Source organism: Leptodactylus fuscus, chromosome 1 (genome assembly GCF_031893055.1).
Source record: "Leptodactylus fuscus isolate aLepFus1 chromosome 1, aLepFus1.hap2, whole genome shotgun sequence".
NCBI classification, from domain to species: Eukaryota; Metazoa; Chordata; class Amphibia; order Anura; family Leptodactylidae; genus Leptodactylus; species Leptodactylus fuscus.
In genome coordinates this window covers 238,016,913-238,032,529 of record NC_134265.1, presented here as the reverse complement: position 1 = coordinate 238,032,529, position 15,617 = coordinate 238,016,913, and the positions used below count along the sequence as shown (strand labels likewise).

Genomic DNA, 15,617 nt, shown 5'->3' with positions numbered 1-15,617 from the left:
ATAACCAGTTTGCACCAAAAAAGAGAGTCACTTTTTCCATTTTCCAACCTGCTCTCCACTTTAGTGAAAAGTGGGTGGAAATCAAAGAGAGCAAAGACAGGCCTTGGCCCAATATACTGTAACTTGTGCTACAAAAGTAGTGTGAATTAAAGTTCAAAGATGTACCAGCCCCTCACTACTGTGTGCTCAGTATATACCAGAGTTATTTAAAGAACAGAGTCTCCTAATTTTAATAATAATAATAATAATAATAATAATAATAATAGAGAAAATAATTAAAATTAGCATAGTAAATTCTCTCCAATGTTTCTTGGTAGCAGCTGCTCACAGACTTCTTTGTTTGTCTCCTGACTACTCTGACTACCTGTTGTTACATTGTGTCCATCTTTAATTTAACTTGATTTTTTGTTAAGGACTCCAGCTTTACATGAAGTAAATACAGTGCAATCTTACAGCATTCTAGCAAAACCATTGACAGGCTGTAATTCACATCATAACCACCAGGTGGCCACACATAGCTACATATAGGGTAGACATCTTGTGACAGCATTGCAAAATCATGATTAAAAAAATCAACTCACACCACACATTTCAAGATATGTTGAGGGACAGGAGGGACACAGCTTTCTGAAAAGCAAATGTCCAGGATTCATTACTAGATAACCTGCTCTGTCCCAGAATAACATAGATCTGTCCCCATAGAAAAGATCACTCAAGTGCTGATATCTGTTTAGAGACAATACTCAAGTGTCCGCTCCTGTTAGTGGAGTAGATAACACTACTATAATGCCTACTATGTAGGTGGCACAAGTTTATGGGTAGTTCTTTATTCAGGGACAGTGGCATTGGCAAATATTTTTACTGTGCTGGTACTTTTTTTTAAAGGCACTTCAGTGTAGAAGATGTCTTTACCGTGTTGGTATTGTTTTTACATGACCCTGTATTTCACAAGTACGTTTTTATAAGTTTTATGAATGGGTATATCTACTGTGATATAGACACGCCATACAAACAAGTTATAGAAATACAAATCTAAGTATGAATTTGTTATCTTAAACTTCTATTTGTACATTTTTCTATGACACGCATGACATTTCCACATATTATGTCTATAACCTGTTATTATTACCTGTTATTTATCTTCTGTAATCCTCATCTGCTGTGTATATATACATAAACGGTTTAGGCTGGGTTTTTTTTTTTACCTGGGAGGAAGCAGGGGTAGACACAGACAGCTGAGGGGCCCTTTACAAGAACAGTAATGGCACACTTGTTTTCCAGTATCTCAGCATAGATCATCTCATTTGTGTCTTAGTAATTGTTAGCCATGAAGCTCCTTTATGTAGACATTTACTCATAATCTAATACACAGTAGAAAGTAGCTTTAGGGCTCCTGGCTTACTGGGCCCCTGTGGAGCCACACAGGCCGCACCCATAGTGTTCCCCTTGCTGGGAAGAATTAGGATCCTACTATGGTCTTAACACAAAGCTATATTAAGCCTGGCTGTTTACTGAAGCTCCAAAGCTTCTTACAGACCCGCCAAAATACAGGGAAGACAAGGTGTGAAAAAGCCCTACTTCTTTGACAAGTCTGAGCCCTAGTAAACTGTTCTTGCAAGTGTTCGGCTTTATTATTTTTTTGGGGTCCCTATGTAAAGATTTTGCTGTGACCAATTAAAACTAGTTTTACAATGAAGAAATATTACAGAGCAGTGTATATAAGTGATACCTTACAATACAATGTTCATTGCCCTAAAGCTGCAGAGACTTTTATGTTGTGCATTATATGATTTCACTCACTTACCCAACCCATTCTCCTCCATTTTCAGCCTCAGGACCCTGTGAGGGAGAGATGGAATGGACAATCAGTCAAAACACAGAATAATGAAAAGGTTATATTCTACGTTTGTAAAAATGCAATTGTTCGTTGTTGAAATATAGACATAGGCTGTAAAATTAATTAGGCTGGACAGAACTATACAAAGTACTGACAGTATTTTTTATTAAAATATGTTTATTGCATAGAAAATATATCTATGCATGATATTCACATACTTTTAGTAGTAGAATAGAATAATCTCTTTTTGTAGTTTATTTCTAGTGTTTCTGTAGATCTACATCACATTTCAGATCAGATAGCAATTTATAGCGAGTATCAAGAACTTACTGTATGTTGTCTTATTGACTTTGTTATATAAACAGTATGCAGTAAACTCTTAAGCTCCCTCTAGTGGTAACTACATGCAGATAGGGGTTGTTGTTTTTTTTCATTCTTTTCGGTCATTACACAGATGGAGCTTCAGTCATTATAAAGATACCTTACAGATAGTCAACAATTACAGACTGCACAGTATACAATCTCTACAATTACACTGTAAGGATCCCTTTAAATAACCCAGTTAGGCAGCAGCCCAACTGTATTTGGACTGTTGTTTAGAAATACAAGGCATGGTCAGGAGGCTCTCAGTCTTGTCTAGATCTTTATACAATATATCACCCAAATTCCCAAGAGATAATACCTTGTACTGCAGTATTATATTTTTATTGCAATTGTAAGATTTAGGTAGCAAAATTTCATGTCTTCACTCCAAAGATAAGAACCGTACTTCATCCGTTAAGTCAAGCAGAAAGGTCTTGAGCAAAGACACTTAGCTCGGCATATTCAAATAAGATAGAAAATTGGAGGTTACCAAAAGTAGGCAATCCCTTTAAGTTTTAATCACTGTATTCTGTATTTAACTAACATGATTTTAGAATTATGCACATTGCTGTATTATATTCTACTGCCACTTTCAGATTAGTCTTGATGTGTTACACTGTGTTACATGAGTTGAAGACAGGGTTAAACATTGTATAACATACATACATCTTTCTATACCTATTTATCTTAATATAAGCAGAAACAATGTATATGCTACTGTAAGGTTAATCATTTATTTTTTATGAAAGCCATATAGACTTATAAATGTATGGACCAATTGGATAACATAGCATAAACTATATGTTGAGATCAGCTTAATAATAATGACTTATAGTAAATTTAACCCTACAAAAGATAGGGACCCTATCCTTACAACTTTAAGAGACAGGTATTCTTGGAAAATGATGCCGGAATGTGAACAAGTGGAAAGAATAATTGATATTATTGAAGTCTTATATTCACATGTCTGTAACTGGCTCACCATACGTCTCCTACTTCAGATATAGGTCTTTTGTAACTGAGATATTGGTAATCAGAAGAAATCTCTGTAGGCACTCACTATATACCAGTGAGAGGTCAGGGCTTTATTTAGTCACTTGTACATTAAATGTTATAGTGTTGTAATTGGATCCTGGCCCATTTCTAGTCTACTGTTTTGTACATACAATGATTGTGTTCATAGCTTGTAGGAATTTCGAGTGATCTTAAAAGGGTTACCGACTTTGAACAGTGTATTTGTGTAGGTCCATTTAGGGAATATCATGGATGTGCCCCCTGATCACCAGCAGAGAAGCACTATACAAGTACATGGGGCAGTATTCCACTTAGTTTGCCCTGCCAAGCGATTTCCCCTAATTAATGGGGGAGGTCTCAGCAATGGTATAGCTTGTAATCAGCTAGATTCAGGGGACGGTCATGCTCAAAGAAATACTAATAACTGTGAAATATAGTGAATTTCATTTAGTTTTCCCATAGTTGGCATTTGCTGTATTATGTACTTGCATATATTGTTGGTTCTTATATCTTCCATCTTTTGTATTTAGTCAACACTTGTAAATGTCATGATTTATGGGTATGCTATAAATAGAAAAGCTGGGCTAATTCCTGATGCACTAGATACCATGGACATCCAGGAAACATGATCTGTTGGAGGTATTGGAGACCTGAAGTTGGGAAACACTGTATTACAACATACATATGCATTATTAAGTGTTTTTCTGGCTTGACAGATTTATGTTACTTGAATTTCCAGTGAGTGGTGTTCTCATAAACCTATTAATTCATGCCATGAGGCTTATAGCACACTGTGATGTTTGCAAGGTTCAGTGCCTAGCAGACTGTATGTTTTCTTCTGGATATATTGGGCAGTTTATCAGTGTATATCAGTATATTTGCAGCTGTTTTCTGGCATAGTACATTGAATAATAGCATTTAGGCTGAATGCTATATTTATGGAAGCCCTGCAATACTGCTTCAGTACATACAAATCTATTGAAAAAGTGTGCAGGGCTTCAGAAAACAACCCTAACTGCATGGGAGACAAATACTGGTGCAACATTCAGCCGATGTGTCAGGATAGTTGTGAGCAAGCTGTATTTGTGCGGATTTATTGATGTGTAACTGTCACAGGATACTACGCTAAAATAATTGTTCCATATTAAGGTGTTTCCAAAATGAATTCATGTACATTTAACTTCTCAGTCTTGAGATTGGTATGGTTATGGAAACCACATGACTGTCATTTTTTAGGAAAAGCGTCTGAATGCTAAGAAAACATTTAAGGATGTGTAGATATCATTTACATTTTATATTGTTTTACATTTTACAGCCACCTCCTCAAATTTATGACAAGCAGCTGGATGAAAGGGAACATACGATTGAAGAATGGAAAGGTACATTATTTTACGATCATTATATGGACACTTCATTGAGTTGAAAAAAAAGAACATGCAAACAGTTATCTCCTAATGTACCAGAGCTATTCTGTAGGAGATATGGACGCTTGCTCATTGCATAGTTGAAACCGAGCAAAGTACACTTCACTGCACATGTGAAATGAAGGACGGTATACTATCTTTGCCTTTAAACATGCAGTGCACATGATCCCCAAATCTGGAGACTGGTGTATCATGTTTCCAAAGCACACACAGAAGTAATTGTAAGTAGTAGTAATGCTCCAATGCATTTGAAGCTACCAACCAATATAGAACTAGGAGAGGAGCAAATTTATATTTTCTAAAACTTAACATTTATTAGTGTCAGCTGAAATAAACATGCAGAAAAGGACAGCTCAGGATATATAATATTTAGTCATATCTAGTGGCTCACATTATTGAAGTATTACAGGATGTGCCCAAGCTCATCAAGAAGTTATGTAAGGCTGAGTTGACACAGAGTTTTTTGGACCGGATTTTGAGGCAGAATCCGCCTCAGAATCCGGCTTCAAAAAATGCCTCCCATTGTCTTCAGCCGTTTTCTGCTAGCATTTTTTTTGCACTCACACAATACAGAAGCGAGCTGCCCTATTTCGCTGAATCTGCCTTGGCGTCCGCGGCGTGACACTCCCTCTCGACTAGGCCCATTCATTTGGGTCTAATCTGGAGTGGAATGCCGCAACTGGATGCCGGTGCACTGCACTGGCATCCAGTTGCGGCTAGCCGCAGGAGGCGTTTTTTGAACCGGACTCTGAGGCAGCCTCCATGTCAAAATGCAGTCCAAAAAACTTAGTTTGAACTCAGGCAAAATGCATAGAAGTAGAGACAGCACCATTTTAGTTATCAATTAGGGATTGACCGTCAGAGTAGGATTTAGTTTCTATGACTAGTCACACCTTGTTCTTTTCACTCCTTCCCCCTACACAAACCTCTGGACCTACCCTGCCCAGGGTTTCAGCAAAGTGCATGACAGTTCACCCTTAGCTAGAAATGTGTAGGAAGACTGCAGAGATGGCAGTCACTCGCGGGGGCTAGAATCTTGGCTTTTAACCTTGAGTTAAAGCAAAATTGCATATACTACACTTTACCACTTCACTCACCAGTATGCAGGATAATGTGTGCAACTGACAGGGAGAGGAGAAAATTATTTTATTATTCTAATGTCCCTGTCACTTCTGATGACCCCATGGGGGTACCATGGACTTTTGTTCATGATCTCGCCCCCCCCCCTCCCCATTATCAATCAGAAAGCATACTTGCTGCTTAACCCCTTACTTGCTGTGGTCAATGCTGACCCCAGCACCAAAGTCATTTTGCAGAAAAAAAAAATAGATTTTTTTTCCGTAACAACCAGATTTCACTTCCGTAACAACCCCTAAAATAAAATTAGTATGTTATTTATTCTACATAATAAATGCCATAAACCTCACAATTCAGATGCCAGAAATGATGTTCTCTGGTTATCTCTCCTCTCAAAAACAAAATTAATTTAAACTGATCAAAAACTCTTGCGTAGCGAAATATACTGTGTGTAACCTCATGTCTCATAGAGCTACACTGAAATCAAATATAAAAAGTTCTGAAAGCGGGTATGCAGAGAAGGATGTAATGTTACTGGTTTAAGGGTTAAAATGTACATAAAACACCAGTTATGTGTCAGTAATATTTATTTGAGCCATAATTTAAAAATCTGGAAAAAAATAGGGTTTTTGCAGTTTTAATGTGACAGTCAGGATGTTATGGGCATACTCTACATCTCTGAGTAGTAGTGAGGTGTAGGAGTCCACTCTCACCTTTACATCATGCAGCTGCGAAAGCAGGGAGCCAGCTGTTACAACAGCCAGCCTCCTATAGAGAAGGCAGGAAAGGTTTATTAACCTCCTTGTCTGCCCGATTGATATATACACGTTGCTTAATGAGCGCTATGTATACAGCTAGGGGAGCTCCCCTTCTGGCCTGATAACCTATTTGCTGTCCCCCTTGTAAAGACAATACATCACCAGCAGCAGAGATCGGCGCCGATGTCTGCTGTCTATAGAGAGGTCACTATACTGAATTTCCCAGGAGTGTTGATCTCTGTTGCTGGTTATCAGGATTTCCCTGGCCACTGTCATGAGGGTTGAACGGGTCCACTTAGATAACCTTTTTAAAGAGGTTTTTCTGTTCTTTACTACTGACGACCCATCACCAGGATAGTTCATCAATAATGGAGGTCCAACATCTGGGTCTCCTGCTGATCTGCTGTATGAAGGGGCTGCTGTGCAGAGAAAGCAGCTTCCAGCATTCTTTACATGCTGGGCTTTACCCTGCTCTATCCCTTGGAAGGTTATGGGACACTGCTGAAGCACCAATAACCTGCCCTATCAAAAAATACACGGGGGATGGGTTAGTGGGCCTCATTTAAAGTTTGCAGTGGGGCTCAAAGGGCTTTAGCTGTGCCACTGCAGCCAGCCTGAGGAGAAGGGAAGGGCATTTTTACAGTTCCAGTGTCTGCATATAACTGCAGTGATGTCCTTCTGTAACCAGTCATCTCAGCACTAAAGGTAATGTAAGTGATGTGTCACAGTGTGTATACGCATGTGTTTGTATGTGTGTACAACATTTATGTGTATGACTGCGTGTGCATGAATATATGAGGCACAATGTGTGTGTACATATTTATATCTATCTATCTATCTATCTATCTATCTATCTATCTATCTATAATATATATATATATATATATATATATATATATATATATATATATATATGGTTTAGCTAGGTAATGTAAGTATGACCACATTTCCCTTCCAATACAAAATTTTGTGTACGCCTCTGAATATATTTGTTAGAAAGGTAATTGTCCTTCACAGCAGACTGTATATAGAGTAGGGCAGAATATAACTGTATTGAAACTGAACATTTATATGAATCATACACTTAAACATAAAGAAGCAATGAATCAGATTGATAAATGATAACTATTGTTTTTTGCAGAGCTCATCTATAAGGAAGTTATGAACTTTGAAGAAAAGACTAAAAACGGTGTAGTAAAAGGACAGCCTTCTCCTTCAGGTACTCTTTGTAAATAGCAGCAGATTTCTCCATTGTAAATATTAATGTAATATGAAATCTTATGCCTTTCTATTTGTCCCCTACTTTTTACTAATATGCATCTGGTAATGTAGACACAAAACATTACAGATCTTTGTACTCAAGACCATTTGCTAAGTTACATTCAGTATTTGTGATTTAAGTGAGACTTTGATTTATTTGCAGTGTATATGTATGTAAAATGTTGAATGCACATTCTGTATAGCACGTCACATACTGTATAGCACATACATTAGTGTTTCATAATAGCACATTTTTGTTCACTTTTACACACTGTATACATTGTTACCCATAGTAACTAATGAAAACTCACAGATCCTTCAATCAGTCACTATGGTAATGCCATTAGTCCCCTCCATTAGCTTTGATAAATAACACAGTTGTGCTTTATTGTAGTCTTTTCTTTTGATACTGTCACAATTCAGACTTACAGTGCGGGACCCATGTCATCCTACCCCCACTGTTCTCTGGGGCTGGCACTGTATTGTATTGAACTATTGTGCCTGATTTAATGTACTGAATATTCATGTGGTTAAGGACGGAATATGTTTAGAAATCCGTCTATTCATTTCCCTTCCAATGACCCAATCACTACTCCTACTGCTTAGGAGAAACGTATTTTCATGGGTGGTTAACCCTTTTTCAGATCTTGAGAAAGAACTGCATACCAGTACCACCCATTTACTTATATCTTCTAATAGCATTGACCATAAATAATTCCAAATATTTTTACATATAATTTCTGTTATTAATTTTGCTACCACCAGTTCATTTGGATCAGTTCTTCACAGCCTAACCACCCTCAGTCAGGTGGCAGAAAATGAAGAGGTATTCAGATGGACCAGGGCAGAAAGCTGATGCAGAGCTCCGACTTTTTGCTGCGGCTTTCATGAATGATGAATGGGGCTGATCAGCAGATTGTCTCGTGCCATGGGTTATGCAGAATACATAGCAAGATTGAGCTGGGTACTTATTTTCTCAGCATCCTGCTTCAATCTCTAGTTCCCATTAAAACAAACGGATGCACATTCAGGGCCTTGCTCTGAAGAACTTCTGCATATGTGACCATGATGTGATATATCTGGTACATCTGTACTCCACAAATGATGATATGTACCGTTTTATGGCAAACATATACGTTAAACCTTGATATATTTTTAGGTAATGGTAATGGACCTGTTACCAAACCAAGCTTCATTTTTCCTGTCAATTCTTTCTCAATTCATTGTGAGAGTTCCCTATGGCTTTTATCCAAGGGTAGGGTTTTACCCAGACTCCTGGTGTTCTCTCACAGTGTGTGGTCTTAGCTTTCTATATAATACGTACTAAAATAAAGCCCAGTATCCTCCAGGTTTTGTGTCACACAGTGTATACCCCTGCAATACACTTATCCTCCCTGTGGGACAAAACTCAAAGCTTTACTTTTTATGGGATATGACAAAGATCTGTATTTGTAAAATATGTTGGGTTTTTTTTTTTATTGTCCATAGATTTTGTTTTTTGAGGACAATTGCTACATAAACTCCAGACCTAAGCGAATAATCCATCTGCAATGGTTACAAAGGAGTTGTTATATTCACATTTTCTAAATTATGTCTTAAGACTGCAAAAAAAGCATTATTCAATTCCCAAACCTAGGCCATCTATCACATTTCCCCAATAAGCTTATCCTTTCACTGTAATATTGTGATCACTTACATATATCATCATTGCATTCACACATATAAAATTTCAATCAATTCTAGTAACTCCTTCTTGGTGTGTTATTTTGTGTCCATAGGTGTATTCATATACACCAATCATCATACTGTACTAAGGCAAAGTTTGTAGCCACTGCACCTTGTTTCATTAAAAATACACCGAGCAAAAACAAACCCTCAAATGTGTTTTTGCAGTATTTTTGACATATAAGTAGTCAAACCTCTGTCATTCCTATTGAATCTAACATGAAGAACTGTGCTGCTGTTCCCAGTAGTGCGTTGGATACTGTACTTATAGGAAAGTAAAATCTCATGTCTGTGTGGGAAAATGACTTATTTGATGTACTTGTGCGGCATCTTGCACAATGGCAGACGCTGTTTTGATAATGGTAATGGTGCCAGCTTTACCCCTACTACAGTCTTGGATAAGAAAAATGTACTTGTCATCTGCAAGATACAAGATGCTAGCATTTCTAATGACATTTTAATGTATTACTTCTTGGTCACCTTTTTCTATCCACTGCATAACTATACACCCTTGAGTACTCAGCTTTTATGTAGGGGCAAGGCAGTTTGTATTATGTAAGCTGTGGTCCATTTCTTCCAGTATAATGCCAAAAAATCCAAAGACCCTTTATTAAGAGACACAAGGCCACAAAATGTGAATATACAGTCACTTCTTCAGTTCAGTTTTCTTACTTTTTTTACTTTTCTGGTTTTGTCTCAGAAGAGCGTCCGTCTCACTTAACTTGCAGAGCTTGTCTCTATCGAAAGCTTCCAATTATATTCCTCGGTACATTTCTGTTTGTCTAAAGGAATTATGGCGTGCTGGGTTTTATTTATCTGGGGCTCTGTGTGGTCTGCGTGCCTCATCTATTGTGCTCAGCGAGTTCTCTTCCAGAGGTGTGCATGCATGCTAATTCCTCCATTCAGCCAATTAAAACAGGCTTTCATGATTTCATAGGAAATTGTAAAGAGCGAGTTTATGAGGGCGCCCCATTCACAGTTGTTCTTTTTATGTTGCAAATAATTGCCTTCCACTGATCTATATTCCTGCTTTCTACAATCCCGCACCACAGAGAACAATTATTCCATATTCAGCTGTAGATGTGTGCGCTTACTTTCATCTCAGCAGTCAGTGTGTATGATGCTACATGATGACTGTCTGTTTCCAATATATTTAATGGCCATTTATTACGTTTGGACATTGTGCTTTCAGATATGTTAAACTTTGAGGTGGTGTACTTATTGACTGTCTAATGTAAATTTACACAAACTCTTTTTTTGGAAGAATATCAAAAAAGAAATAGAACACAAAGTTAAATTTGTAATAGTTTAAAGTTAAAATTATGAAATTGTAATAACATTTCAAAATACTACGTCCCATATATAATTGGCCAATGAGTAAGTCAGACCCTATACAGATATCAGAATAAAGGGGTGGGAAAAAATACTGTTCACCTAGAAGAGTTCCCCAAACCAAAATTGTCAATAGAGGGTAAATCCACTGTGTTAATACATGCACCATAGGAATAAACCATCTCAAGGAGCAATAAATACTAGAGATGAGCGAACACTAAAATGTTCGGGGTTCGAAATCCGATTCGAACAGCCGCACACTGTTTGACTGTTCGAACGGGTTTCGAACCCCATTATAGTCTATGGGGGGAAATGCTCATTTCAGGGGTACGCAACATTTGATCAAATTCTACTTACCAAGTCCATGAGTGAGGGTCGGGCTCGATTCTTCTCCCTGCGCAGCGTCCCCGCGTCCTCTTCCGGCCTTGAATTCACTCTGCTAGGCATCGGGCCTGGGCAAAGCCGACTGCGCATGCCCGCACTACAAGCGGACATGCGCAGTCGGCTCTGCCCAGGCCCGATGCCTGGCAGAGTGAATTCAGAGCCGGAAGAGGATGCGGGGACGCTGCGCAGGGAGAAGAATTCTAAAGGTAAGAGAAGAACCAGCGTTGATTGGCAATGTATAGCATTCTGCCAATCAATGCTGGTTCTGCATCGAATCTTAACTTCGAACAGCTAGTAGTACTCGATCGAGTATGAATATTTTGAATACCCTAGTATTTGATCGAATACCTACTCGATCGAGTACTACTCGCTCAAGTCTAATAAATACCCCTTCCCTTCAATTGACACAAATACAAAGGGTGGACCCTACTAGTAGCTCCGTAATCACCCTTTATTCAAAGAGGTGTGTAACACTCAAATATTAGGTTTCACATAGTTCACATTCACTAAATAACTAAAAACCAGTAAAAGACTGACTACTCTAGCTATCTCAGGTCTAACTAGTGAGCTTACATCACACTCTCATAAAGGTACTGACTACCATTGCACACTCTACACAACACAATGGACTGTTGCACAAATTTGTGTGTGACACTCAATGCTGTTAAACAGATTTGTTTGACGCTTTTCTTCTGGCAATAAACGTCAGCTCATCAGAGGCAAGGCAAAGTTTTAAATAAAGCAAGCATTGCAGACTGGAACATATTAAAATATTGCAGTCACGAGCATCTGTCATGTACATCCCAGTTGGCCATGATATCTGGCTGCAAATGACGCTCAAAGGAGCCGGATATATATATGAACATGCATTTAGTGTCGATAGAATGCAATTGTTAAATCCTTGGAAACGTATATAGCCACTTATGATAGAACAGCAAGTTCAATGAAGAAAATTTTGGAGACGGCATGGGGCATACTTAAAACTGACCCCGTGGTGGGATCTTTGATAGATCTTAGGCCAAGCATTTCCTTTTGGAGAGGTGCAAATTTAAAAGACAAGTTGGTGCATAGTTACTTATCCCCTAGCTTGTCTGGTGACAACGTGGCTACATGAGAAACAAAAGGAAATTTCTGGGACGTTCCCATGTGGGAATTAAAAAGCTTGCAAATTTATTGGGAGAGGAGCTAGTATCTTCAAGTGTGCTCTGTCAGCTACAGTAGGATGGGTGGTGTCATAGCAATAGGAGCACTAGTACACCAGTAGCCTGTTTACTAGTCATGTAGGCCTGAAGGTTCTGCTTTTGTTGCTGAAAATGAATTTGTATTATGTACTATTATTACTACACTATTACTACTACTGTAAAAGACATAAGTCAACATTAATTATTGTTATTTACAAATGACAAACCTAGCAAAAGCCAACATGGCGGCCAACGCTACCACAATCATTTCTTTATTTTTTACCCATCATGTGTCTTTTATGTAATCATTAAAGTAAGGCAAAACATGTGCCAGGTTTTTAAAGGGGTTGTTCAGGATTAGAAATGTCAGATTTCTTCCCAAAACAGTGCAATAGCTATCAACAGATTGTCTATGGTTTTTGCAGCTCCTCTCTATTGACTGCAAAGGAGCCAAACTGCAATACCAGACACAACCCGTGGACAGGCATGGTGCTGTTTTGGGAAAATAGCAGAAATGTCTATTAATCCTGGTCAATGCCTTTACCTTTGACTGACTTTACTAAGGTTATATTGCTTTGTTGTTCATTTTCTTAGCACAGGTGCAGCAGTGAACAGCAGCGAGAGCCTCCCTCCGTCCTCATCTGTCAATGATATATCCTCCATGTCCACCGACCAGACACTGGCATCCGATACAGACAGCAGCCTAGAAGCTTCTGCTGGAGCCCTTGGTTGTTGCAGGTGACTAGCCGCCTGCCTAAGAAACCCCACCTTCTTCAGACGATGATGTGATTGGAAAAGAATCAATATATCTATATAATTGCAAGAAAGGAAAGAAAGGAAGTAGAGAGTTAAATTATTTCCCTTCTAGCCTGCTTCTCCTACAGAGTTATGTCATGCAGCTAAGCTCAAATGTATATTTAACTTATAGTTGCTCCGCTTTGCTCTTCTGGTTATGCTTACTGCAAGAAAAAAAAAAAAAGGGTTATTAAAAAAAAAAAAAAATCTCTTTGCATACATTGTAAAATTAATGGCTGCAAAACCAGCAAGAGCCAGTTATCTTTTCTCATTATGACATGACAAAAATGTGCAGTAACCATTGAAGCGTGTGCGTGTCCGTGTGAACGTATGCGTGTACTGTACGTATTTTTCTCATCATCGGAATTGTTTGAATATCTGTTTGAAACCCTTCCATCTCTCCAGGTAGATGGATGTAGATAATCTCACACTTGTACATCAGATGTACTGTATACATGCAAGCATATATGTATATTATTAAAAGAAGAAAACACAACTGTACAGTAGTTATTACATAGAGCAGTATATATAGTATTAAAGGGCCTGTTTTGTGTTAGCTACATGAATTATCGCTGTAATATAACGCTAGTACTGTATGTAAGATGTTAGGTTCATACATTTGTCAAATTGTGATAAAAAAGGAAACTTTGTATTCTAAGACCAGAAAGCATCTCTAGCAGAACGAAGCATGACAAAGCGGTAAAAATCATACGGATCATGCAACGACACGAACTCTCCAAACACTTCTTCACGGTTCGGATAGCTATTTATTTTTTTACATGCACAAGATTTTTTTATTTCCAACCAGATGTGCTGAATTAAACCAGCAGTTGAGGTGAAGTGAACTTGTATACAACTGTATATTTTAGGTTTTTTTCTTTAGACGGAACAGGAGTAGAAATAACATTGGTTTTCGCGGTAACCCCTGAGTGAAAGGGTGGGCACCACATGGAGACCCTTTCTTAGGTTTGATGTCACACCTGCTATAGAGAGCTGCATACACATATAACTTTTCAGTGGCTTATGGTTTTGTGACATTGTACTTTTTTCCTTAGGTTTAGGTATTTTTGGGGGAGCCATGTTTTTGACTGAAGAAACAGTGAGACTGGTGCTGTTTGGCAATGGTGATATTCTGAAAACTAATTCAGATCAAAGGAAGAGGTTTGCCCATAGCGACCATTTAGAAAACGAAAGCAATTCTTTGATTGGGTCTCCAGTACTTTGTATCTGCATTAGTAGTCATACATTGCTCTCTGTATAATTTCTGTATTACGCATCAGGGATGACATGTTTCACAGCTATGTTGTATGTTTTAATCCTCAGGAGATACCACTTGAGAGTCTTTTCCTGTTTATTGACTGAACATGTTTTGTTAGTTGTTGGCATTTTTGTGGACTGAGTATATACATCTGCAAAATAAACTTATATCACTCAAACCCCCTGTCTCGAGGAACCAGGATGGACATGGTAATTTGGTGGAAAATATTATTGTATTGTGGGTGAGGGGAGGCCGATTTCCAGAATCAATTTCATTGCACAAATGTCAGCCAGAAATCTATTTGGCTCTGTGTAAGCATGCATTGAATGGCTATTCTCTACAATGGTGCTGACTTTAACGTTATTTTTGAGAATATACTGTGAAATGAAATTGCATTGATACAGCTGTCCACACATAACTATAGCACAGGGGTAGGGAACCTTGGCTCTCCAGCTGTGGTAAAACTACAACTCCCAGCATGCATACTTGCCCTGCTGTTCTTGGAACTCCCATGGAAGTGAATGGAGCATGTTGGGAGTTGTAGTTTCACAGCAGCTGGAGAGCCAAGGTTCCCTACCCCTGCTATGGAGATGCAATGGGCCTAATGTATAGAACCCAGTGCAGACAAGGTGATTCAGTAGCCTGTATCAAATAGTCAGAAACTTCATACCTACCTTGGTTTTTAAAAATATATGAGGCCCATCAAGCGACATCGAGTAGAGCCTCAGGTCATGTTATACTACCCTTAAAGAGGACCTTTCATGTCCTCTGACATCTGCTAAAACGGCCCCGATATCCCTGCGCTGTCAGAAGGGCTGGTATTACAATTCAGCACTGTGCTGTGAAGAACGACCTTCCCACCAGTAAATTTCCATAGCCTTGTATTGTCACAGCCCAACAATTACGCTGAACTGTAAAGGATATCCTAATGGCATCGATATCTCTGGCACCCGAATGCATACTGGCAAAGCTAACAGTGTAAAGAATTCAGCACATTGTCAGTTTTTTAGCCAGATATAACACCGCTAATGTCAGAGAACATGAAAGATCCTCTTTAAGAATTATCTGTACGGATCTATAACATGTACCTTAACATACTACATGGGGCAGCTATTCAATATATGGTGACAATCCAATTGTTAAAATCTTAAGCAATGTATGCCTGCTTGGGGAATTTGCACAGCAGTGTAACCGTACTCACTGGCCATC

General features: G+C 38.5%; 1 protein-coding gene across 4 annotated transcripts in view; it reads left to right on the top strand.

The window, feature by feature from the left end:
- MAPK10 (mitogen-activated protein kinase 10) overlaps positions 1-14,826 on the top strand; it is a 211,418-nt gene extending 196,592 nt beyond the window's left edge. For 2 of the 4 annotated variants that reach the window (XM_075284703.1, XM_075284720.1), the window contains exons 11-14: positions 1,830-1,892; positions 4,530-4,593; positions 7,615-7,692; positions 12,955-14,826. In XM_075284703.1, coding sequence (XP_075140804.1) covers positions 1,830-1,892; positions 4,530-4,593; positions 7,615-7,692; positions 12,955-13,097 — 348 coding nt within the window. In that variant the 3' untranslated portion in view covers positions 13,098-14,826. Of the gene's footprint in view, positions 1-1,829; positions 1,893-4,529; positions 4,594-7,614; positions 7,693-12,949 lie in introns of all 4 variants that reach the window. The other 2 variants (XM_075284727.1, XM_075284712.1) reach the window with 2 other exon arrangements.
- The last annotated feature ends 791 nt before the right edge of the window (positions 14,827-15,617 follow it).